This window comes from Mustela putorius, unplaced genomic scaffold, assembly GCF_011764305.1.
Source record: "Mustela putorius furo isolate JIRA1106 unplaced genomic scaffold, ASM1176430v1.1 tig00000450_pilon_pilon_pilon, whole genome shotgun sequence".
NCBI lineage: Eukaryota > Metazoa > Chordata > Mammalia > Carnivora > Mustelidae > Mustela > Mustela putorius.
The window spans coordinates 21,814,487-21,832,907 of NW_025421385.1; the positions used below are offsets into that span (position 1 = coordinate 21,814,487).

General features: G+C 43.0%; 1 protein-coding gene across 1 annotated transcript in view; it reads left to right on the forward strand.

Annotated features, from left to right (window-relative positions):
- METTL24 (methyltransferase like 24) overlaps window positions 1–15,412 on the forward strand; it is a 98,391-nt gene extending 82,979 nt beyond the window's left edge. Inside the window, exon 5 of the mRNA XM_004753593.3 lies at window positions 13,423–15,412. Within this exon, the coding sequence (XP_004753650.2) occupies window positions 13,423–13,737 (315 nt within the window). The 3' untranslated portion in view covers window positions 13,738–15,412. The remainder of the gene's footprint in view (window positions 1–13,422) is intronic.
- Window positions 15,413–18,421: the final 3,009 nt, after the last annotated feature.

Genomic DNA, 18,421 nt, shown 5'->3' on the forward strand with positions numbered 1-18,421 from the left:
CTGGGAAGTGTGGGCAGCAGTGTGATCAGCTAGAAATCAGGGTGTTCATATTGAAAGAAGAAGGAAGAATGGCTATGTGGTTAAGCAATACCTCTGGTGTGCCACCTTCGCCTTTAAACTAACTGGCAGTACATATGTCTATTTTTCTCTATTAAGAACTGAGCATTATATAGGATCTGAACTTGTATTAATGTGCTTAGTGGGAGCTGGTATTGATCAGAAGTAAATTTAGAAAATGCCAGATTGTGCTTTTTCTGGGCACTCCTAGTGCAGAGAGATTCTTGGCAGAGAGGGATATTGGGAAAAAGGAGAGATCACACTTCTTTCTCAGATATTGTAGCAGTCCTTGTTCGGAGCTCTTCATCAATCCTTAAGTCTCAGGCAGGATGAAACTTAGAGTTGGTCGTTGTCCCAAAGCAACACTAGTGTGTGATGAATGTTAGTGTGTGTGTGTGTGTGTGTGTGTGTGTGTGAAAAAGAGAGAGAGAGAGAGAGGGAGGTAGAGACTCAGAGCAGAGGACTGGTGATTGAGATGTGGCATATCTGCCACTATAATTAATTTATGATCTTGGGCAGATCATTTAGCCTTCTCAGGCTTAGTTTTCCCTGTCTATAAAATGAGGAAGTTGGACCAGACCTTCCCAACCCTCCTGGCTCCAGTCTGCCATAATCTGGAAACCGGGAGGTCAATCTAGCCATCTTCCCATCTACACATCCTTCTGTCCATCTGTCCATCCACTGACCCATCTACCTACCAAATACTTTTGATAGTGCCTGGCACTGTGGCTGGAAGCTGGGGGTTTAAGCAAGTAACTTGTTAGCCTTGTTGGAGCTTACAGTCCATTCTAGGGCACAGAGATTATGATGCTTTTGCCTCTTGTGAGATGTAAATGCAGTTAAAGAAACTCTGTTTTCAGCTTTACCTGCCAGTGTGTGCAGTAGAGATGGCTCCTTGCTCTCACATGTGGGATATCTCCGTATCTTCCCTGTACTGAATTTTAATTCTTCCTTTGAGTCATTTCCCAAAACATAGCAGCTGGGGCCCGGAGAAGGCCCATTTTGATATTAGCTTACACAAGATGACTTTAATTTGGCAGGGGGTGGTAATGGACTGCCCTGAGAATTGGTAAGAATAGTAACAGCTAGCTCCGATGGAGCCCTCACTTTATTGGGAGCTGTGCATGGTGCTATATGGCATTTCTCCTTTAGCCTCAGGACAGGTAGGAGGAGCCCTATTTTCCCGAGTCACTGAGAGCCTAAACAACCTGCCCTGGACCCACATGAGAAGCAGTCGTCCTCACAGCCGAAGTCCCAGTGACCACAGTGTTCTCAGAAGAGAGCTTGTGAGCACAGACACACTTTCTGCACACAGTTCGGGGAGGACGCGCCTCACCTTGGTGATGTGTTCAGGGAACTCTGACCTAACTGTGTCCTAATAAAGAAAGCAGCTGATGTTGGAAAACCCACTCTCTACCTTCCCAGATCAGAGATTACCAGTGTGTGGACACTTCTGTGTCTGATCATGAGAGTTTGGGGGGAACCCAGCCTGTGTAGGGGTGAGAGTTCCGGTAAAAAACTCATGTTGCAGGGGCACCAGGGTGGCTCAGTCGGTTAAGCATCCACCCTTGGCTCACGTTATGATTCCAGTGTCCTGGGACCGAGCCCTGCATCAGGTTCTCTGCTCAGTGAGGAATCCGCTTCACCCTCTCCCTCCCCCGCTCCCCCACCTTGTGCTCTCATTCTATCGCACATAAATAAATCTTTTTTTGTTTGTTTTAATCTCACATAGTGTCATCAGCCAAGTCCATTGGTTCTCAAAGTGTGGTCCTTGGATCAGCAGCCTCACCAGAAGCTGAGCTCCTGGTAGAAATGCAGATACTCAGCTCTGATCTAAATCTACTGAATTGGGCATGTTCACACACCCTTCTGCTGATGCTGATGCCTGTGGTACTCTGAGCAGCACCGTGCAACAAAACTTTTGTGTAGTGATGCAAATGTCCTGTGGCTGCACTATCCAGCCTAGGAGCTGTTAGCACAGGTGGCTGTGAGCATTTGAAATGTGGCAGAACTGAAATTTTAATTGTATTGAATTTTATTTAAAGTTTAAATGGCCACGTATGGTGACAGCACCACTTGGCCCCCTAAGCATTCCTTCCTATCCCTTTATATCTGAACAGTTCACTGCATAAGACACAATCCAACACGACAAAAATATGGAATGACGCATATAGAATTATGTATTGATAGTATCTATTTCCTTATTTCAGTCTTGTCATTGAATTAGAAAATGTTTGGGATGGGGACCTTGCCATTTAATGCCAGAGAAATCTTCCATAAGAGATAAACAATCTGTACATATTTCCAAGTTTTGTCAGAACTTATGGTAAGTAGTGCCTTCTTGGATAATTGCCTCCGCTTTCAGACGTTGAGGGCAAGAATTTTTTAATCTTCTCAACTCAAGCTCTGTATCAAGCAAGAACTTTTGAATATTTTCAACTCAACATTATCAACTGGAAGCAACTCAAGTTCCTTAAAGAGAAGGAAATTCATCTTGTACTTGAGGGACAGTCGTGATGTTCTGTATGTTGGTAGAGGGGAGACAGGGTCCCCAGCAGAAATTTGTGGCGTTGTGCACAAAAGGAAGTCCTCCAAATAAAGGAGCAAGGGCAGGAAATGTCACGTCATTCTGAGGACTAGCAAAGTCTGCCATTTGGCTAAAGTGTAAGGTTCATAGAGCATTGGAAATAAAGACTGTGACACCACCGTGCGGAGTGCGACGACGGGATCTGCAGCTGCCCTCATTCCTAACTTTCACCCTTTGACACTCTCTCCTCTGTTTCAGTCAGGGTGATCACAGTGCTAGAGGTGGAGGGACAGACAAGAGGGGCTAGGTGTAAGGTGTTACAAGGGCCGAATGGACGGTACTGGTATCGCCTGGGATACCCTACCTATCGCGTGTCAGGAGCTTCCGTAGAAACTTGATACTCAAAGAAGAGTTGGGTCCTGCCCTGAAGGAATGGGTGGACAGTCCAGGTAAGGAATCAGAGGTGTCAACAAATGAGTGAAAGTCATGCTAGAACCTTCTCTTGGAGTCAGCTCAGGGCCCAGAGATGGAGGCCATCGAGGTGATGCTGACCTACAGCAGATAACTTGAGCCTCTTGCTCTTCCCCCATCTCTCATTTCTGCCCCTGCAGAGCCTTTTCTACTAATCACCCCCAGTGGTATTTTTCCTCAGCGTGTAGTGCAGTGTATTTTAGACAGTAAATAACCCAAAGGGTTTGCTTCCCGTTTCTCCAAGTGCTTGTGTTTTGTCGTTGGGCCACGTCTTGAGGTAGCTTCTGTCACACGGCTGGCCCTACCGTGCTCTGAGATTGACTCAGCCCCACATCTAAGAGTAAATGTCTGGCTGAGAGACATTTTATTTGGGTATTTGCTTGATTATCGATCTTCTATACATCTGTTCATTTAGGAGTAGTTTATATATATATTTTGAAATGTCCCGTCTCTTTCTGGAAATACTAGGGAATGCCTTTGTAAATAGGATTAGACCCGAAAAATAAATGAATGAGGTGATGTGGCTTTAAACCACAGGGTTCTGACCTAAGGTCAGAGACAGATGCGTGATTTGTTTTCAGCTGCCTGGGGTAAGTGGGTAGAAATAAGTAATTTAAACCCTTGCCTGTCACCGTCCTGGCCCCGCCCATCCTGACTGCCTGGGCCAGGTGCCTTGCTGCCATCTCTGACCTGTGGAATTTGCACTGCTTGGCTCTTTTCTGTCAAAAGTCTCCAGGGATTTAGGGAAGATGTTAGGGTTCAAAGCTGACAGCCAAGAAGGAATTCTCAAGATGTCATCAGTGCAAAATTATTCGAGCACAGGACAGACCTGTGGGTAGAAAGAGCTACAAGGGGAGGGGGTGATGGGTGACTGATTATATACTTTCAAGTGGGGAGGAGGTTAGGGATAGTGAAACTCTCCAAGGAATTTGTAAGCGAGGTTTCTAGGACCTCTAGGGGGCTAGCTCTTATTAGGAAAAGGTCACTTACTACTGTCTAATAAAACCCGAGTCATGAGACCCTTCAGATGTATATTGATGGGTCATGTGCTTGGGGGATGATTGCCAGCATGTATCTTGGGGGATGGGGGTAGAAATGAAGTTTCCAAAGGAATTTTATATGTTAAAGAAGACTTACGGTGTCCTGGGGGGGTTGGGTTAAGATCACTTTTTTCCTGTAGCAAAGTATTAATATCAAGGCAGCAGAGTTTCTAGAGGAATGTCACTCTGCTAGTTTTAAGGACTTGTGGATGGGTTGTGAGTAGTAAGGCAATGTGATAATTTTTCTTATGCCTTTGTTTCCCACATCAACTTGTAGCCTGCTGACTTCTTTATTATTATTATTATTATTATTATTACTAACATATAGTGTATTATTCATTTCAGGGGTACAGGTCCGTGATTCATCAGTCTCACACAATTCACAGCACTTACCATAGCACATACCCTCCCCAGTGTCCATGCCTCCCCCCCCTCCCTCCCCCCCCCTCCACTCCAACAACCTTCAGTATGTTTCCTGAGATTGAGTGTCTCTTATGCTTTGTCTCCCTCACTGGTTTTGTCTTGTTTCCTTTTTCCCTCCCTTCCCCTATGATCCTCTGTCTTATTTCTCCAATTCTTCACATCAGTGAGGTCATATGATAATTGTCTTTCTCTGATTGACTTATTTCACTCAGCAGAATACCCTCTAGTTGCATCCATGTCTTTGAAAATGGCAAAATTTCATATTTTTGGTGGCTGCATAGTATTCCATTGTGGATATATACACCACTTCTTCTTTATCCATTCATCTGTCGATGGACATCTGGGCTCTTTCCATAGTTTGGCTATTGTGGACATTGCTGCTGTAAACATTGGGGTGCACGTACCGCTTTGGATCACTCCATTTGTATTATTGGGGTAAATACACAGTAGTGGCTACTGACCTATTGATTTCTGAGCAGCTCACCAGTTCCTGTCCACAACCTAGGTTTTTGGAGCTGGGACCAGGTTATAGTACCACATCCAGCCCAGCAAATTGTCACCCAGCTGTCTGAGATTGGATTCTTCGGAGTAGGCTGGAGATCTGACAAATGAGTCTTTGTAAATGTTTCCGTTATTTCCTTGAATCTCTTTTGCAGAGTGTTGCTTCTTGCTGGGGCCATTTTTGTGATCTGATCACTACCTAAAATTATTTTCTTTTTTAAAAAAATTATTTTCTTTTATCGTTAGTTCAGAATTGATCTTACATTAGCTTCGAGTGACCTCTTTCTTGTGATATTCAGGGCAAGCCTTATCTCTCTTTCCCCGATGGTAGCGGAAATCTTGTAATATTACATTGCTGCCAGCCAAGACTGATAATTAAGTCTGATTTAGTGTGTTTAAAGTCTAAGGATCTTAAAGAGACGTTTAATCCTCTTGTTCTTTTAAGATAAATTAATTCCTTCCATTTTTCTCTCTTTTTCTACAAAACGAAGATTCTTTAATGGTGTTCAGCTTTTAATTTTGTTGGTGTGGACATACCTTGCTTTAAGTAAAGTCGATAGATAAAAGCCTGGATTTACTTTGCTTTATTCATTAAGTAACAACTTTTTGTAATTTAGCTAAAAAGCAGGAAGAAGTTGTATGGATACAATTATTTTAAAATTATGATTGAGGGGTGCCTGGGTGGCTCAGTGGGTTAAAGCCTCTGCCTTCGGCTCAGGTCATGATCCCAGGGTCCTGGGATCAAGCTCAGCATTGCGCTCTTTGCTCAGCAGGGAACCTGCTTCCTCCTCTCTCTCTGCCTGCCTCTCTGCCTACTTGTGATCTCTGAGTGTCAAATAAATAGATAAAATCTTTAAAATTATGATTGAATAGTGACCCCAACTACAGTGAATATGGGGGAATGAATGTAGCTTGATCTGTTGGGGTAGCAGGTAATGATAATTTAAATTTTTAAAATATTCATAAATAACTAGATGAGGTTAAAAATCATTTTCATAACATGAGCCCAATTACAAAACTCAATTTGCACACTTCTTTTCAGGAATCTTTTTTTTAAAAAAAAAAACAAAAACAAAATATGAGATATACCTGTAAATGCCATAAAGTGTATGATTCTAGCCCCAAACCAGACAGCTTGTACTGAGGCAAGCAGCTGTGTTGCAGGTCAATTACAGCCTGAATAAGAAGTTCCTTGTTCTGCATTAGTCAATTGATAAGCTGGATGGCTGATACTGCAGTTTCATTGGTATTACTTAGAGTTTTGGCTCTTAGCCAAGGATTTTGATGAATATAATGATTAATTTTAAAGCAAATTAATCATGAAGAGGGTAAGAGCCTGTTTTAAGCTTTTTTTTTTTTTTAAGATTTTATTTATTTATTTGACAAACAGAGATCACAAGTAGGCAGAGAGGCAGGCAGAGAGAGAGAGAGGAGGAAGCAGGCTCCCCGCCGAGCAGAGAACCCGATGCTGGGCTCCATCCCAGAACCCTGTGATCATGACCTGAGCCAAAGGCAGAGGCTTTAACCCACTGAGCCACCCAGGCACCCCTGTTTTAAGCTTTAATATACATTTTCTGGGTATGAGAAAGAAACTATATCCTTTGAAAGATTTAATAGAGACTAATAAATCATCTCTTATTAAGAGGTTTTAAATAAAAAGATATATAGAAATAATTTAACATGTACTTAGTTATAGTTGGTTTGCCCTATTTTTCCTTTCTTTAAATGGTATGCAGGTTTTAATCTAATCTGATGACTCACTTAGACCCAGAGACACAGGTATGTTTAGGAACACTCCAGAGTGTCACATGGCTTTGGCATAAGAAAACAAGGGGTCATTGACCCAGCTGATACAGTGGGGAGGCTTTGGCAGTGCGTCTGTACAAGGTGCCCAGCCTTAGTATCTCTTGGTTTGTCCTCAGTTTCCCAAGAGCAGGTACAGGAAGGGTCCACAGGTTAGGAAAATTACTGAAAATTGTAAGCTGTGCCTGTTGAACACATGCTGTTCCACTCCTGGGAGTGTCTTCTAAGGAAATCAGAGAACATACTTATATTTAGCTCCTGGTTCATTGATCGCATCGGTGGACCATAGCCAATTAATGATAGGAACCTCGATGTCCATCAGAAGGGGGATTGGTTAAGCAAATTAAACCAATATAAAAGTCATTACGAAACACATTATAGAGGGAGGCAAACTATTTCTCTTGGCAGGAAAGCTCTTCTTCAAGTTAAAATTTACAAGGGAGTCCAAATATATAAAAGAAAGAAAAAGGGAGTTGGTCCTCTTGGGTCGAGGTAGAGGAATCAGAGCCTCCTCCACATCTCCCTCAGGCCTTCAGGTGCCCCAGCCACCTCAGTCACGTGCTTGTGACATCCCCGGGGGGACACAGAGAACACTGATGGAAATGTATTGGCCTGGAAAGATAGCCATGGTTTGTTACATTGTTACATTAAAAAGAATATTTGAAAACACAGTATGATTCTAATTTTATAAACAACAGGTATGTTTGAATTACGCCTGTGTATGCTATGATCTGTGTGTTTTTGTGTGTGTGTGTGTGTGTGTGTGTGTGTGTGTTTATGGCAAAGAAAAATGTTTAGCAAGAAATACACCAGGTATTCAAGAGTTAACTCTTAAATCCGGACTATGGGTGTCTTAACTCCTTTTCTTTTTTCTTTTCTGTAGTTTTTATTTTTAAATAATGACCATGTATTGATTTTTTAATAAGAGAGTATTTTTTGGTTATATATGTATGAATGAATCTCTAGGAATCACAGCTTTGGAATATATAGTACTTGATACTGTACAAGTAACCTGTAACTTTTGCATAAATAGTACTTGGTCTCTGTTCTAGTTATCTACTGCTACATAACAAGTTATCCCCAAAACTAAGATGCGTGATGATGACATTATTGATCACAGTTTCTGGAGTCAGTGTTTGGGAAGGACTCTGCTGGCTAGTTTTGGCTAGTTTTGGCTCAGGGTTTCTCCTGGGGTTACAGTCAGACGATGGCTAGAGAAACCAGGGTTGGTTGGCATCTCTTTCTTCATATTGACCAAGAGCCTCTTCATGTGGGCTCTCTGCAAGGGCTATCTTGGACTTTCTCACAGCACTGTGGACAGTCAGACACCTGGCCTGGGGGCTAAAGTTTTAGAGAGTGAGTGAACAAAGTAGAAGCTTTTATGGTCCAGGCTTGGATGTCATCTAGAACCACTTCTACCATACTCTTAGTCAATGGCAACAAGCCCATCAAGATTCCAGGGAAACATCACAGGGCCGGAGACCTAATTTGTGGGGCTCAGTGCAAAATGAAAATTCAGGGTCCCTTGTTCAAAACTTATTAAGAACTTCAAGTCAGCAACAACAGAGCATTAAGCCAAGTATGGAGCCCTTCAACCTGGGGGGTCTGGTGCAGCTGCGTAGGTTGCATCCCATGAAATCCTCCCTGGGGAGGGAACATCAATTCCATCTCTTGATGAGAGGAGGGTCAAGGCCACATTGAAGAAAAGCAGGAGATGGGAGTTAATGGGGACACATCGTTGAAAAAGAAAATCTGTCACAGTCTCTATGACTCATCTTCAGTTAAAGAGGTGGCTCACATTTTTACTCCCCAGAGCTGGAGTTAGCCATTAACCACAAAGGAAGGACTACCGGCTCTCCTACAGTCAGGCTGCCATAACAGTGACAGGGATGTATTTTAAAACTCTCTGTGGAGAAATACTGGTTGCCTCTAAATAGACTCTAACAAAAATGCTGGTTTTATTACCCCACCCCACCCCCTGCCAACCCCACCAAATGAATGGGTTGAAGCACTTACCCTCAGTGGGACTGTATTTGGTGATAGGCTCCTTAAGGAGGTAATTAAAGTTAAATGAAGTCATGAGAGTAGGGCCCTAGTCCTATAAGACTAGCATCACTCTAAGAAGGAGAGATACCAGGAGAGCATGAGCCCAGAGAAAAGTCTATAAGAGGATACAGTGTAGGAACAGCTGTCAGTGAGCCAAGGAGAAGCCTCAGGAGAAAACATGATCGCCCACACTTTGATCTTGGACATCCCAGCCTCTAGACCTGGGAGAAAATATAAATGTCTGTTGTTTAAGTGCCGCGCCACCCCCCCTCCTCCAGTCTGTGGCATTTTGTTATAGCAGCCCTGGTACACTAATAGGATATCTGAGACTTACATGTATTTATTTTACTTGTCCTTTGCAGTATTGTCTTTATTAGTCGTGCTTAATCCATTCTCTCTCCCAGGGTCTTTGTCAACTTTCCCCTCACCTTGAACCTGGGCTGGCATTGTGATTTGCGTTGCCCAATAGGACACGGAAGTGGAAGTGATGCCGGAGAGCCCCAGACCCAGTCCTTTCAAGGGGCGGAGTGCCCGTCCTGCCCCTTGAAAGGGAAAAGGCTCAGATGGGGAGCTGCAGGCATGAGGGTAACGGGTGCCTGAAGAGTCCCAGGAGGGAAAAGGAAGCGGCTAGGGAATTGGGGGGAGCCAGAAGACAAAGTTCATCTATTGGGCCTGCTTGTGTGGCCCGGAAGGAACCCGGGAATGAGGCACAGGACTTTGATGATGGTGGTTTTAATTGGCCTTGGAGCCCTGTTGACCTGCCCTGGATGTTGCAAAGTTGGAGCGGTCAGAGCTGGCTGCTGAGGGACTGGCAGGACACAGTTCCCTCAGAGAGTCACTGGCCCTTGGGTCTCTGGTACAGGACACTTTCACCAGGCACTGACTGGTGAATGGGCTCTAGGACATGTACCGCTTCACCAAAGCTCTGGCAGTGACAGTTACCTCACGCACTGTGTGGTTTGAGTTGTGTGTCCCCAGACTCGCTTGTGGGAGTCCTAACCCCTAGTACCTCAGAATATGATCTTCATTGGAAATAGGGTCACTGCCAAGGTAATTAGCTTAAATGAAGTCATACGGGTGTAGGCTGGGCCCCTAACCAGGTATGAATGGTGTCCTTATAAAGGGGGGAAAATTTGGATGCAGGCAATGGGTAGATGAAGGAATAACCCAATGTGAAGATGAAGAAATAGATCAGGGTAACGCAGAAGCCAAGGAATGATGGAGACTTCCAGCAAACCAGCAGGAGCTAGGAGAGGGGCCCAGCCCTCAGAGGGAACAGCGCCGTCGGACACCTCCACGTCAGGCGTATAGCCTCCAGAAGCTCCCCAGTCTGTGGTACTTTTTTTTTTTTTAATGGAAGCCCTAGCAATTTAATACAAAGGCCACTGCCCCTTTGCCCACCTTTTCTCATCTCTGCTGTTCCGGGCAGATGAACCCAGACATAAGCTCATGGCCATGATGAGGGGGGCTGCCAAATGGCCTTACACCCTAATCCAGCTAAAATTAAAATTCTCATTTCCTGAAAAAGTCCTGCGAAAGAAGATTTGTTGGGTGTTTTAGGCACAAGGGAAAGGGGTTTTTTTTTTTGGTGGTAGGACCTCTTTAATGCCCCTGAAATTGTAGCAGACAGGTTGCTTGACCTACCTCCTCCTAGACCCTTCCAACCAAGAACATGTCTTTCATTATAACAGAGTTTACAGAGCGTTAACACCTCGTTGCTTTTCCTCGGGAAACCTGATTTAACCTAACTGGATTCAGATTGGCACTTGGTTATTACGAGGTTATTCCGATGTAATCATTTGCATGATTTTTAGGGCCGTGATTGTTGAGAGCTGATGTTAGAATCTGAACAGTAGTGTACGTGATGCAGAAATGTTTGGTGCCTTATATAAACAATGACATTGCATGCATTATGCAGTAATAATGGAAATTACATTTGCAGAATAGTTGTGGTGGTAGAACATTCTGAAATACAAAAAGTGGAAAAAGCGCACGGGGGAAGAAACCCATGTTTTATTCACAGCATTTGGCTTGCTCTGCTTGCGGGCTGGAAGTCGGGGAAGAAGTTGATGAGCTCCTTGGTCCTGCGCGCTCCTGGGCTGTGTGATTTAGATCAACCTGCTCAATTCTGATTGAAAGGGAAATTTCCAGTCATTGGAATCAAACAGGGTGTGCAGAGTTGTCGTATTTGGAAATACTTTCCACTCTTTTGATAGGAGATAGTATTTTGTAAGTGAAAATTGGATTTTCACAGTAAGCATATATCTGCTATGATTTATCCTACTTTATTTATTTTTTTTTTCTGTTGCTCATAACTTCTGATTGATAGCTTATTTTAAAAATAGGTTTGGGAGGTGCCTAGGTGGCTCATTTTAAAAATAGGTTTGGGGGACCACCTAGGAGGTTCAGGTCATGATCCCAGGGTCCTAGAATCAAGCCCTGCATGGGGCTCCCTGCTCGGCCTGCTTCTCCCTCTCCCACTCCCCCTGCTTGTGTTCCTTCTCTCGCGATGTCTGTCTTTGTCAAATAAATAAAGAAATCTTAAAAAAAATAATAAAAATAAAAATAAGTTTGGAAAAAATATGAAACATATATATATTCTAACTCCCCAATGTAGTTTTTAGGTCAGTTGCAGTCTGATTAGCTTTGCCCTGTCCCTTTAATAGTTTGATATATTGATCACGTTCAGCATATGTGAACTCACAGAAAACCATGGTAGAAATAAATCTCTAAAGATTTAAAAAAAAATTCTTAACTATGCAAATTGACACAAAATGTTGATTTTGAGTTTTGGATATTTTCTGTACTAATTAGACAATTTTGTAAAGTTTTAGTTACATACTTCTTCTGGCAGTTTAATCACCCCAATTCAAGAACATTTAGCTTAAAATTTCAGTGATTAAACAAAGTCAAGAAAGTGGCAGGGCAGCAGAGATGAAGAAAAAAAGAGTGAGTTAATTCTTTTGTGTCCAATCCGCAAGAATTATCTTAGCCTCAGGCATGTTTGCATGGAATCTGCCTTTGTTCAGTTCCTCTCAGAAAAGAAAGGAGTTTTTTGCTTTGTTTTTCATTTACTTTTTCTCTTTGAGTTTGGACAGGGTGGTTTACAGATATCTAGATGATTCTGAGGCCTCTTGGTATTCTTGGCGTGTTACCATCACTCTTTCCCTGGTGGACCACGGGGAGCTACCGTCCAAGGCAAGATAGTGAAAACAAGCATATCTTTTGGGATGTCAGGACACTGGAAAAGTGTTTTCTTGGAGCAGTTATGTCTAAATCCTGTCCATCTTCTCCTCCACCCAGCTCTTCAGATCTCACAGGCGATTTTGGGAGCCCAGAATCATTTTTACGAAAGCCTCGTCTGCATATAGGGCTGTTTCACTGAGATTATGTATGTAGAGTAATTCTTTAAGCTGTAAAGTGCTCTGCAGATGTAAGCTGGGGATATTGATAACAAGGCTTCTACTCACGGGCTCTTATTCACTCTCTAATGGCACCTTATTTTCTAAGCCAAAAAGCCTTTTAGGGAATCCGAGTTGCCTCATAAACCTCTTGTGGGTTCATGGAATGGGTAAGAACAGGGGCCATGTGGACAGACTCATCCCCATGTCCCCATAGTCTCTCCAGTTGCATGACTGGGGATGGGTTCCTCTCTGAGTCTGGTTTCCTCAACTTCAAACAGGGATAGCAACAGAGTCAGGCTCGCAGAATCGTTGAGGGGAGTGAATGGATATTGCAAGCGAAGCACTTTGCATGGTACGGGGCGCACACAGGCGCTCAGTAAGGAATTAGCTTTTCTTGCTTCCTGAAGGCATTTGGGGTTCTGTTATTCTAATAGCAGAGCCAGCAAAAATAAGCTGATTCTCCTAACTTAATTAATTACAAAATCTCCCCTAGCCTATTCTTCTCCGTATATTTCATCTTACCTGGGATGTGAATTTAGGTTCATTAAACAAATAGAGAATAGTGTTGCCTTTTTTCCTCCCTGCCTCTTTAAGATTCTGTGCTGGTGTGTACCTTTAAAAGAAATTATGGGATAATCATCATTTTTTTTTTTTTAGAAGTCTAATATTCAGATACCCAAGAACTCTCCCTGGCTTCCAGTCCTGAGAATTTGGAGGGGGGTGGGGTTTGTGACGTGGTCCCGGCAGGCAGTGGCCATCTGTCCATCCCTCCCCTGTGGGCCACCATGCTGTCCTGACATGGTTGGGTTCCTGAGAGCGGAGTCTAGGTTGTTGGGGAGAGTCTGCGGACATGGAGCTCTGTGAAATCTCCAGCATCTCCTTCTTAGGCATCCATTCCCACTGGGCAGAAAGTAGGGAGGTCCATTATGATTTCTGACTGGCATTTCAATATTTGTACATTAACATCTGGTGTGGTGTGCGGTTAGGAACTCATGTCATTCGTGGCCCCAGAAAAAGACTTCTAACTCTAAAACTTGAAACATTCTGCTCTTGTAGGAGGTCCTTAGTTATACAGCGATGTTCCTGATGTCAAGGTGGTATTTTTAACGTTTATTGAATCTGCTAATCTCGTTTCATCATTTTGTTACAGATTGATGTTCTCAAAGCAGATCTGGAGAGTGCAGAATGGAAAGTTTTAGAAAACCTTATTCTGGAAGATGTCCTGGAACAAATTGGACAGCTCACCTTTGCGATTCACCTCCACTGGCCCGGTTTTGAGGTCAGTGGCGGTGACAGCAGTGTCGTGCGATTCTGGTACAGCCTCCTCAAGGAGGTAGAACTAAAGGGCTTCAGGCTTTTTCATAGTTACAAAGATTTGTCTAAACCCCAGCTGTTCCTGAAGAAGGACATTTTCAATGCAAGTAGCTGTTATACTCTGAGTTGGGTGAATACAAGGTGGACCTAGGGTGCCAGACCTCATCAAGAGCTCGGGGACGCAGCTGCAGAATGAGGCATGTCCGGCGTGCTAACGATTGGTGTCCTGTCCCGCCTCCTCCCACTAGCCTGTCAGCTGCTCTGGACGGGGGTTGTGTGATTGCCTGTGGCAGGGACACACTCAACACCTGTGGTTGGGATGGACACAGGAGTGCCACCGGGGTCCATCTCCATCGTCCAAAGCCCAGGCCTTTCACCTGTTTGCCTCTGGCAGAGCGGGGATGCTTGTCGTTTTTCATTGTAACTGAGAGGATAACCCCCACTCATCTGTTTTCCCTAAAATCCACTATATATCTAAAATCCATGAATTCACCAACATGAAAAAGAAATTACATAAAATTTTCCTTTTTTCCTGGGTTGATGAGATTCTTAAGTTTGTAGCTAACTGGGTAACATAGGGCCTTTCCCTTGGCTTTCACTCCCCCTCTTTCAAGGTTGTTTTTGTTCAGCTGGTCCACGACATTCTTTAGGACCTTGTAGATTTCAGCCATTCATCTTCAGCCTTTGCGGAGGCCGTGCTGTGGCTTTAGAAGCACCCCTGATGCTGGTTTCTGGGGACTCAGACACACCAAAGTCTGTCACTGAGTTTAAAAGACTAGACTGTCAAGAACTTGAACTCAGGATCTTTTCATACTCAGCCTTAAATCCCCTTCTGCTCCTACGAACTAAGCACAAAGCAGAATTTGGGTGTCTGTGCTATTGTCTCCACTGACTTCAAACCTGATTTCTCAACCACCGCCTTGCTTATGCTGTCAAATCTTTTTTTTTTTTTTTTTTTTAACACATTATGTCAAAGATTAAGTGAGTTTTTCTCTACTGCCTGTGGGCATTTGTTAGAAGACTGTGGCCTGAGAGCCCAAGTCTGTCTCTTTCCTGAGATGCTTACATTGGGTTTCAGTAACCCCAGTCCTTTCTATATTTTTAAAAATTAAACAGGAAATGTAGATTTTCAGTAGATAAAGTGATCTCCATCATTTTTATTTATGGGATTAGACATTTACCCCCATGAATGATTTTCAAAAAGTCTACTTCAAACAAGTCAAGTAGTTAGCATAAAAATAAACCAAATTATTACCTTATTATAAATTAAGTATTTTTCTGGATTTTTTTTTTTTTTAACATCACAAGAGAGCAAGAAAACTATAGACTCATTGTCCAAGAAACTTGGGGAGAGAGCAGAATGCTGGTTGCGACTAGACTTTATTCCTTCTCCCACCTTTTTACCGCCTTCTACCCCAGCTGTGCCCTGGGTTGGCTTTTTATTTCTTGCAGTGGTTTGAAAATACCATGCCCTCAAGTGAGAAACCAAAATATAGTGGAGTTAGATGATCTTACTGACTTCAGTTCAAAAGGGAACAAGACTTTCTGAATAATAAGCTTTTTATTTTTAAAATGCACAGTACATTAGTAAAAGTCATTGAGATGGGAGCTTAAAATAGCAGCTAAGTTGCTCTCTACGTCCATGGGCATCTCAAAAGCACAAAGAGTTCATGAAAATCTCTGAAATGCCTGGTGTCACAGCCTCTAAAACAACATTACCTTTAGTCCACTTCCTGCTTGGATTGTATCACAGATCCTCTCTTTTATTTTTTTAATTAAAATTTTATACAGTGAAGTCTATACAATAAACCTTTTTATACATTAAACCCTGTGAGCCTTCTTCTACACCAGAGTATGAAGTGTGCTAATCTGATGTGTCCAGTCTGATCAGATTTTAGGTACATACACGCCCATATTAAGATTTTTAATTCAGGGGATTGAAGATTGATGGACTCACTGAAAAGCCCCCTTTGTACAGGGCAAGTCCCCATTTATTGCAGACTGGTGGTACAAACATAGACTTCATCACATTATATGTATATATATATATATATATATATATATATATATAATCTGAAGCAAGAATGGCTGTACTGTTAAGGAAAAAAAAAACACAAACTCAAAATAAATTGCAAACACACCCACCCACACCCACCTACAAGGCAGCTTGTTCAGTAGTTTTTTGTACTTATTTTGTGCTTATTTCTAAGACTGTCCTTCATTCCCTTCAAGGATAGTTTGAAATTTATGATGACTATCCTGACTGTTGCTATGGTTTCCCCTACCTCTGAAATTTATTATGCTTATTGTGTAGGCTGGGGTTTCTTAACCTCAGTACAGATTGCCATTTTGGGCTGGATTATTCCTTGTTGGGAGAGAGAGGGCTGTTCCGTGCCTTGTACAATGTTCGGCAGCATCCCTGGCCCTCCCCACTAGCTGCCAGGAGCACCTCCCCACCTCCCCTCTCAGTTGCAACAACCAGAGACGGCTGCAGACCATCCCCCTGTGGAGAGCTACCGGTGTAGGCCATGAGCAAGGGTCTGGGGTAGCACAGCACGGCTGTTTGGGAAGATCCCACTTGTGAAGGCAAAACAAGAGCCAGTACCACTGTGACCCCCACAAGAGCAGCACAAACAGAACCCAGAGAAGGGGCAGAGTCAAGAGCTACTATGGAGAGCATCCTGTGTGCCCGGCACTGTGCACAGAGGGTTCCCAGTTCTCCCAGCAACCCTGCACAAAGGTGTAATTTGCCCCATTACACAGGTGAGGAAACTCTGAGAGGGTTAGTAGCTTATGCAGATGCTGCCACTAGTAGATGGTACAGTAGGGATTCGCTCTCTAGATTTCAGATCCAGAGGCTGGGTAGGTCCCCTTCCCTCCGCTGTGCGGCCACCACAGTCTCTAACAGACATTGAGATACCAGGCCCAAAGGACTTTTTACTTCCTTACTAGTAAATTGGGAGAGGGGAGGGAAGCTACAAATACACTAACACACTAACATCAGACCTGCCGATCTGTTAGAGTTTGGGACGTTTTGGTAGCATGCAAGTTTCGTTTAAGCAATCTACTTAATTAAAATATGCCTGCCAAATGGAAACTTCCTGAAAGGATGGGGGGCCCAGTGACTTCTTTGTCAATATTTCAGGTTGCCAGAAAAGCTCTTGCGAGGCCTGGAAGCAGCTCTCGGCCCTGGCTTGTCCCACTATGTGGCACTTTCCTCTTGGGTTTTAGAAAGGGCCCAGTCACTTGGAAATGCACTGTGTGTTTCCTGTGTTTTCAAGCCAGTTTTGACCTGCAGGTTCACGAGCCTCATCTTAGCAGACCAATGCCTGTAAGTGAATCTGAAAATATGAATTTAATAATGTTCTTCAAATGATTTTAAAAAAACCTTATTTAGGTGAAAGACATAAAAGAGCTATGTCAGAGATTCAGAAATCACCTTTTGGCGCAAACTCTGTCACAATTCGAGATTAAATTCAAAGGAAAGGAATTTCCCTTTTGCCTTCTCTTTGAGCGATTGTATCTGATGGCAGCTTGAACAGGTTATCGTATAAATATTTGCAACTATTTGATGTGTTAAAATGAAGAAAGTTAGGGAGAAGTAAGCAAATATGTTAGAATTCACCCATCTGTATCAGGGTAGAACAAAAGTAAATCCATGAGTTTACAGTGTTTAGTCCAAGTGAATTATTCACGTATGCCCTCTCTGCCTTGGCTATATGATCTTAGATACAGTAAATACAGTATAAGATCTGTATCTCCCAAGTATTACATGTTTGGGTTTTGCAAAGCTTTGGTTAATACCAGGGAGCTCGTCTTATCATTGCATTTTGTCAGATTAAAATTGAAACCCTCATTAAAACATTATTATTCTTGACAACACAACAATACCTCCAGGCTCCATAATATAATTGTTCTTTTCAGCTGGAGATAAGTTTATGTTTGCCTTTGAAGCAATAACATAATTCTTTTCGTATTAGCCAACTGCCGCTTCTTTGTGAGTTCAAAAACACATTTAACTTTATGTAAAAATGTCTTTTTCTTATTGAAAGAGGTATTTGAACTTGACTTACCACATGAAATCATAACCCAAAGATTCAATGTATTTTTTTTTTTAAAGATTTTATTTATCCATTTGACAGAAAGAGATCCCAAGTAGGCAGAGAGGCAGGCAGAGAGAGAGGAAGGGACAGGCTCCCCACTGAGCAGAGAACCTGATGCAGGGCTAGATCCCAGGACCCCGAGATCATGACCTGAGCCAAAGGCAGAGGCTTAACTCACTGAGCCACCCATGCGCCCCTATCCAATGTATTCTTAAACTGCCTAAATTTAGAAGATACTGAAATTCTTTATGTTTCTGTCCTTAAGGAAAATAAATCAAGTGAGTTTAATGTCACATTTTAACACTATATGGAAAAATGCTAGTTTCATTAAAATTAATACTTTGTGGGGCATCTGAGTGGTACAGTCAGTTGAGCATCTGACTCTTGGTTTCAGCTAGGGTTGTGATCTTAGGGTTGTAGGATTAAACCCCGTGGCAGACTCCCCACTCAGCACGGAGTCTGCTTGTGATCCTCTCTCCCTCTTCTCCACCCCACTGTGCATGTGTGTGTGTGTGTGTGCGCACATGCACGCACGCACGCTCTCTCAAATAAATAAATCAATCTTTGGGGGAAAAACAATAATTAATTCTTCTTAAAACAAGCAACATTCCCGTGGGCACACTGATGGGGCCCAACTCTAATGGGAGAGACGAAGAAAATGCCATTCACTAGGTTCTGTTTTACTAAAGGATGAAACACAGTCTCAACAGCGGAGTGTTTCTTTTGAACTAC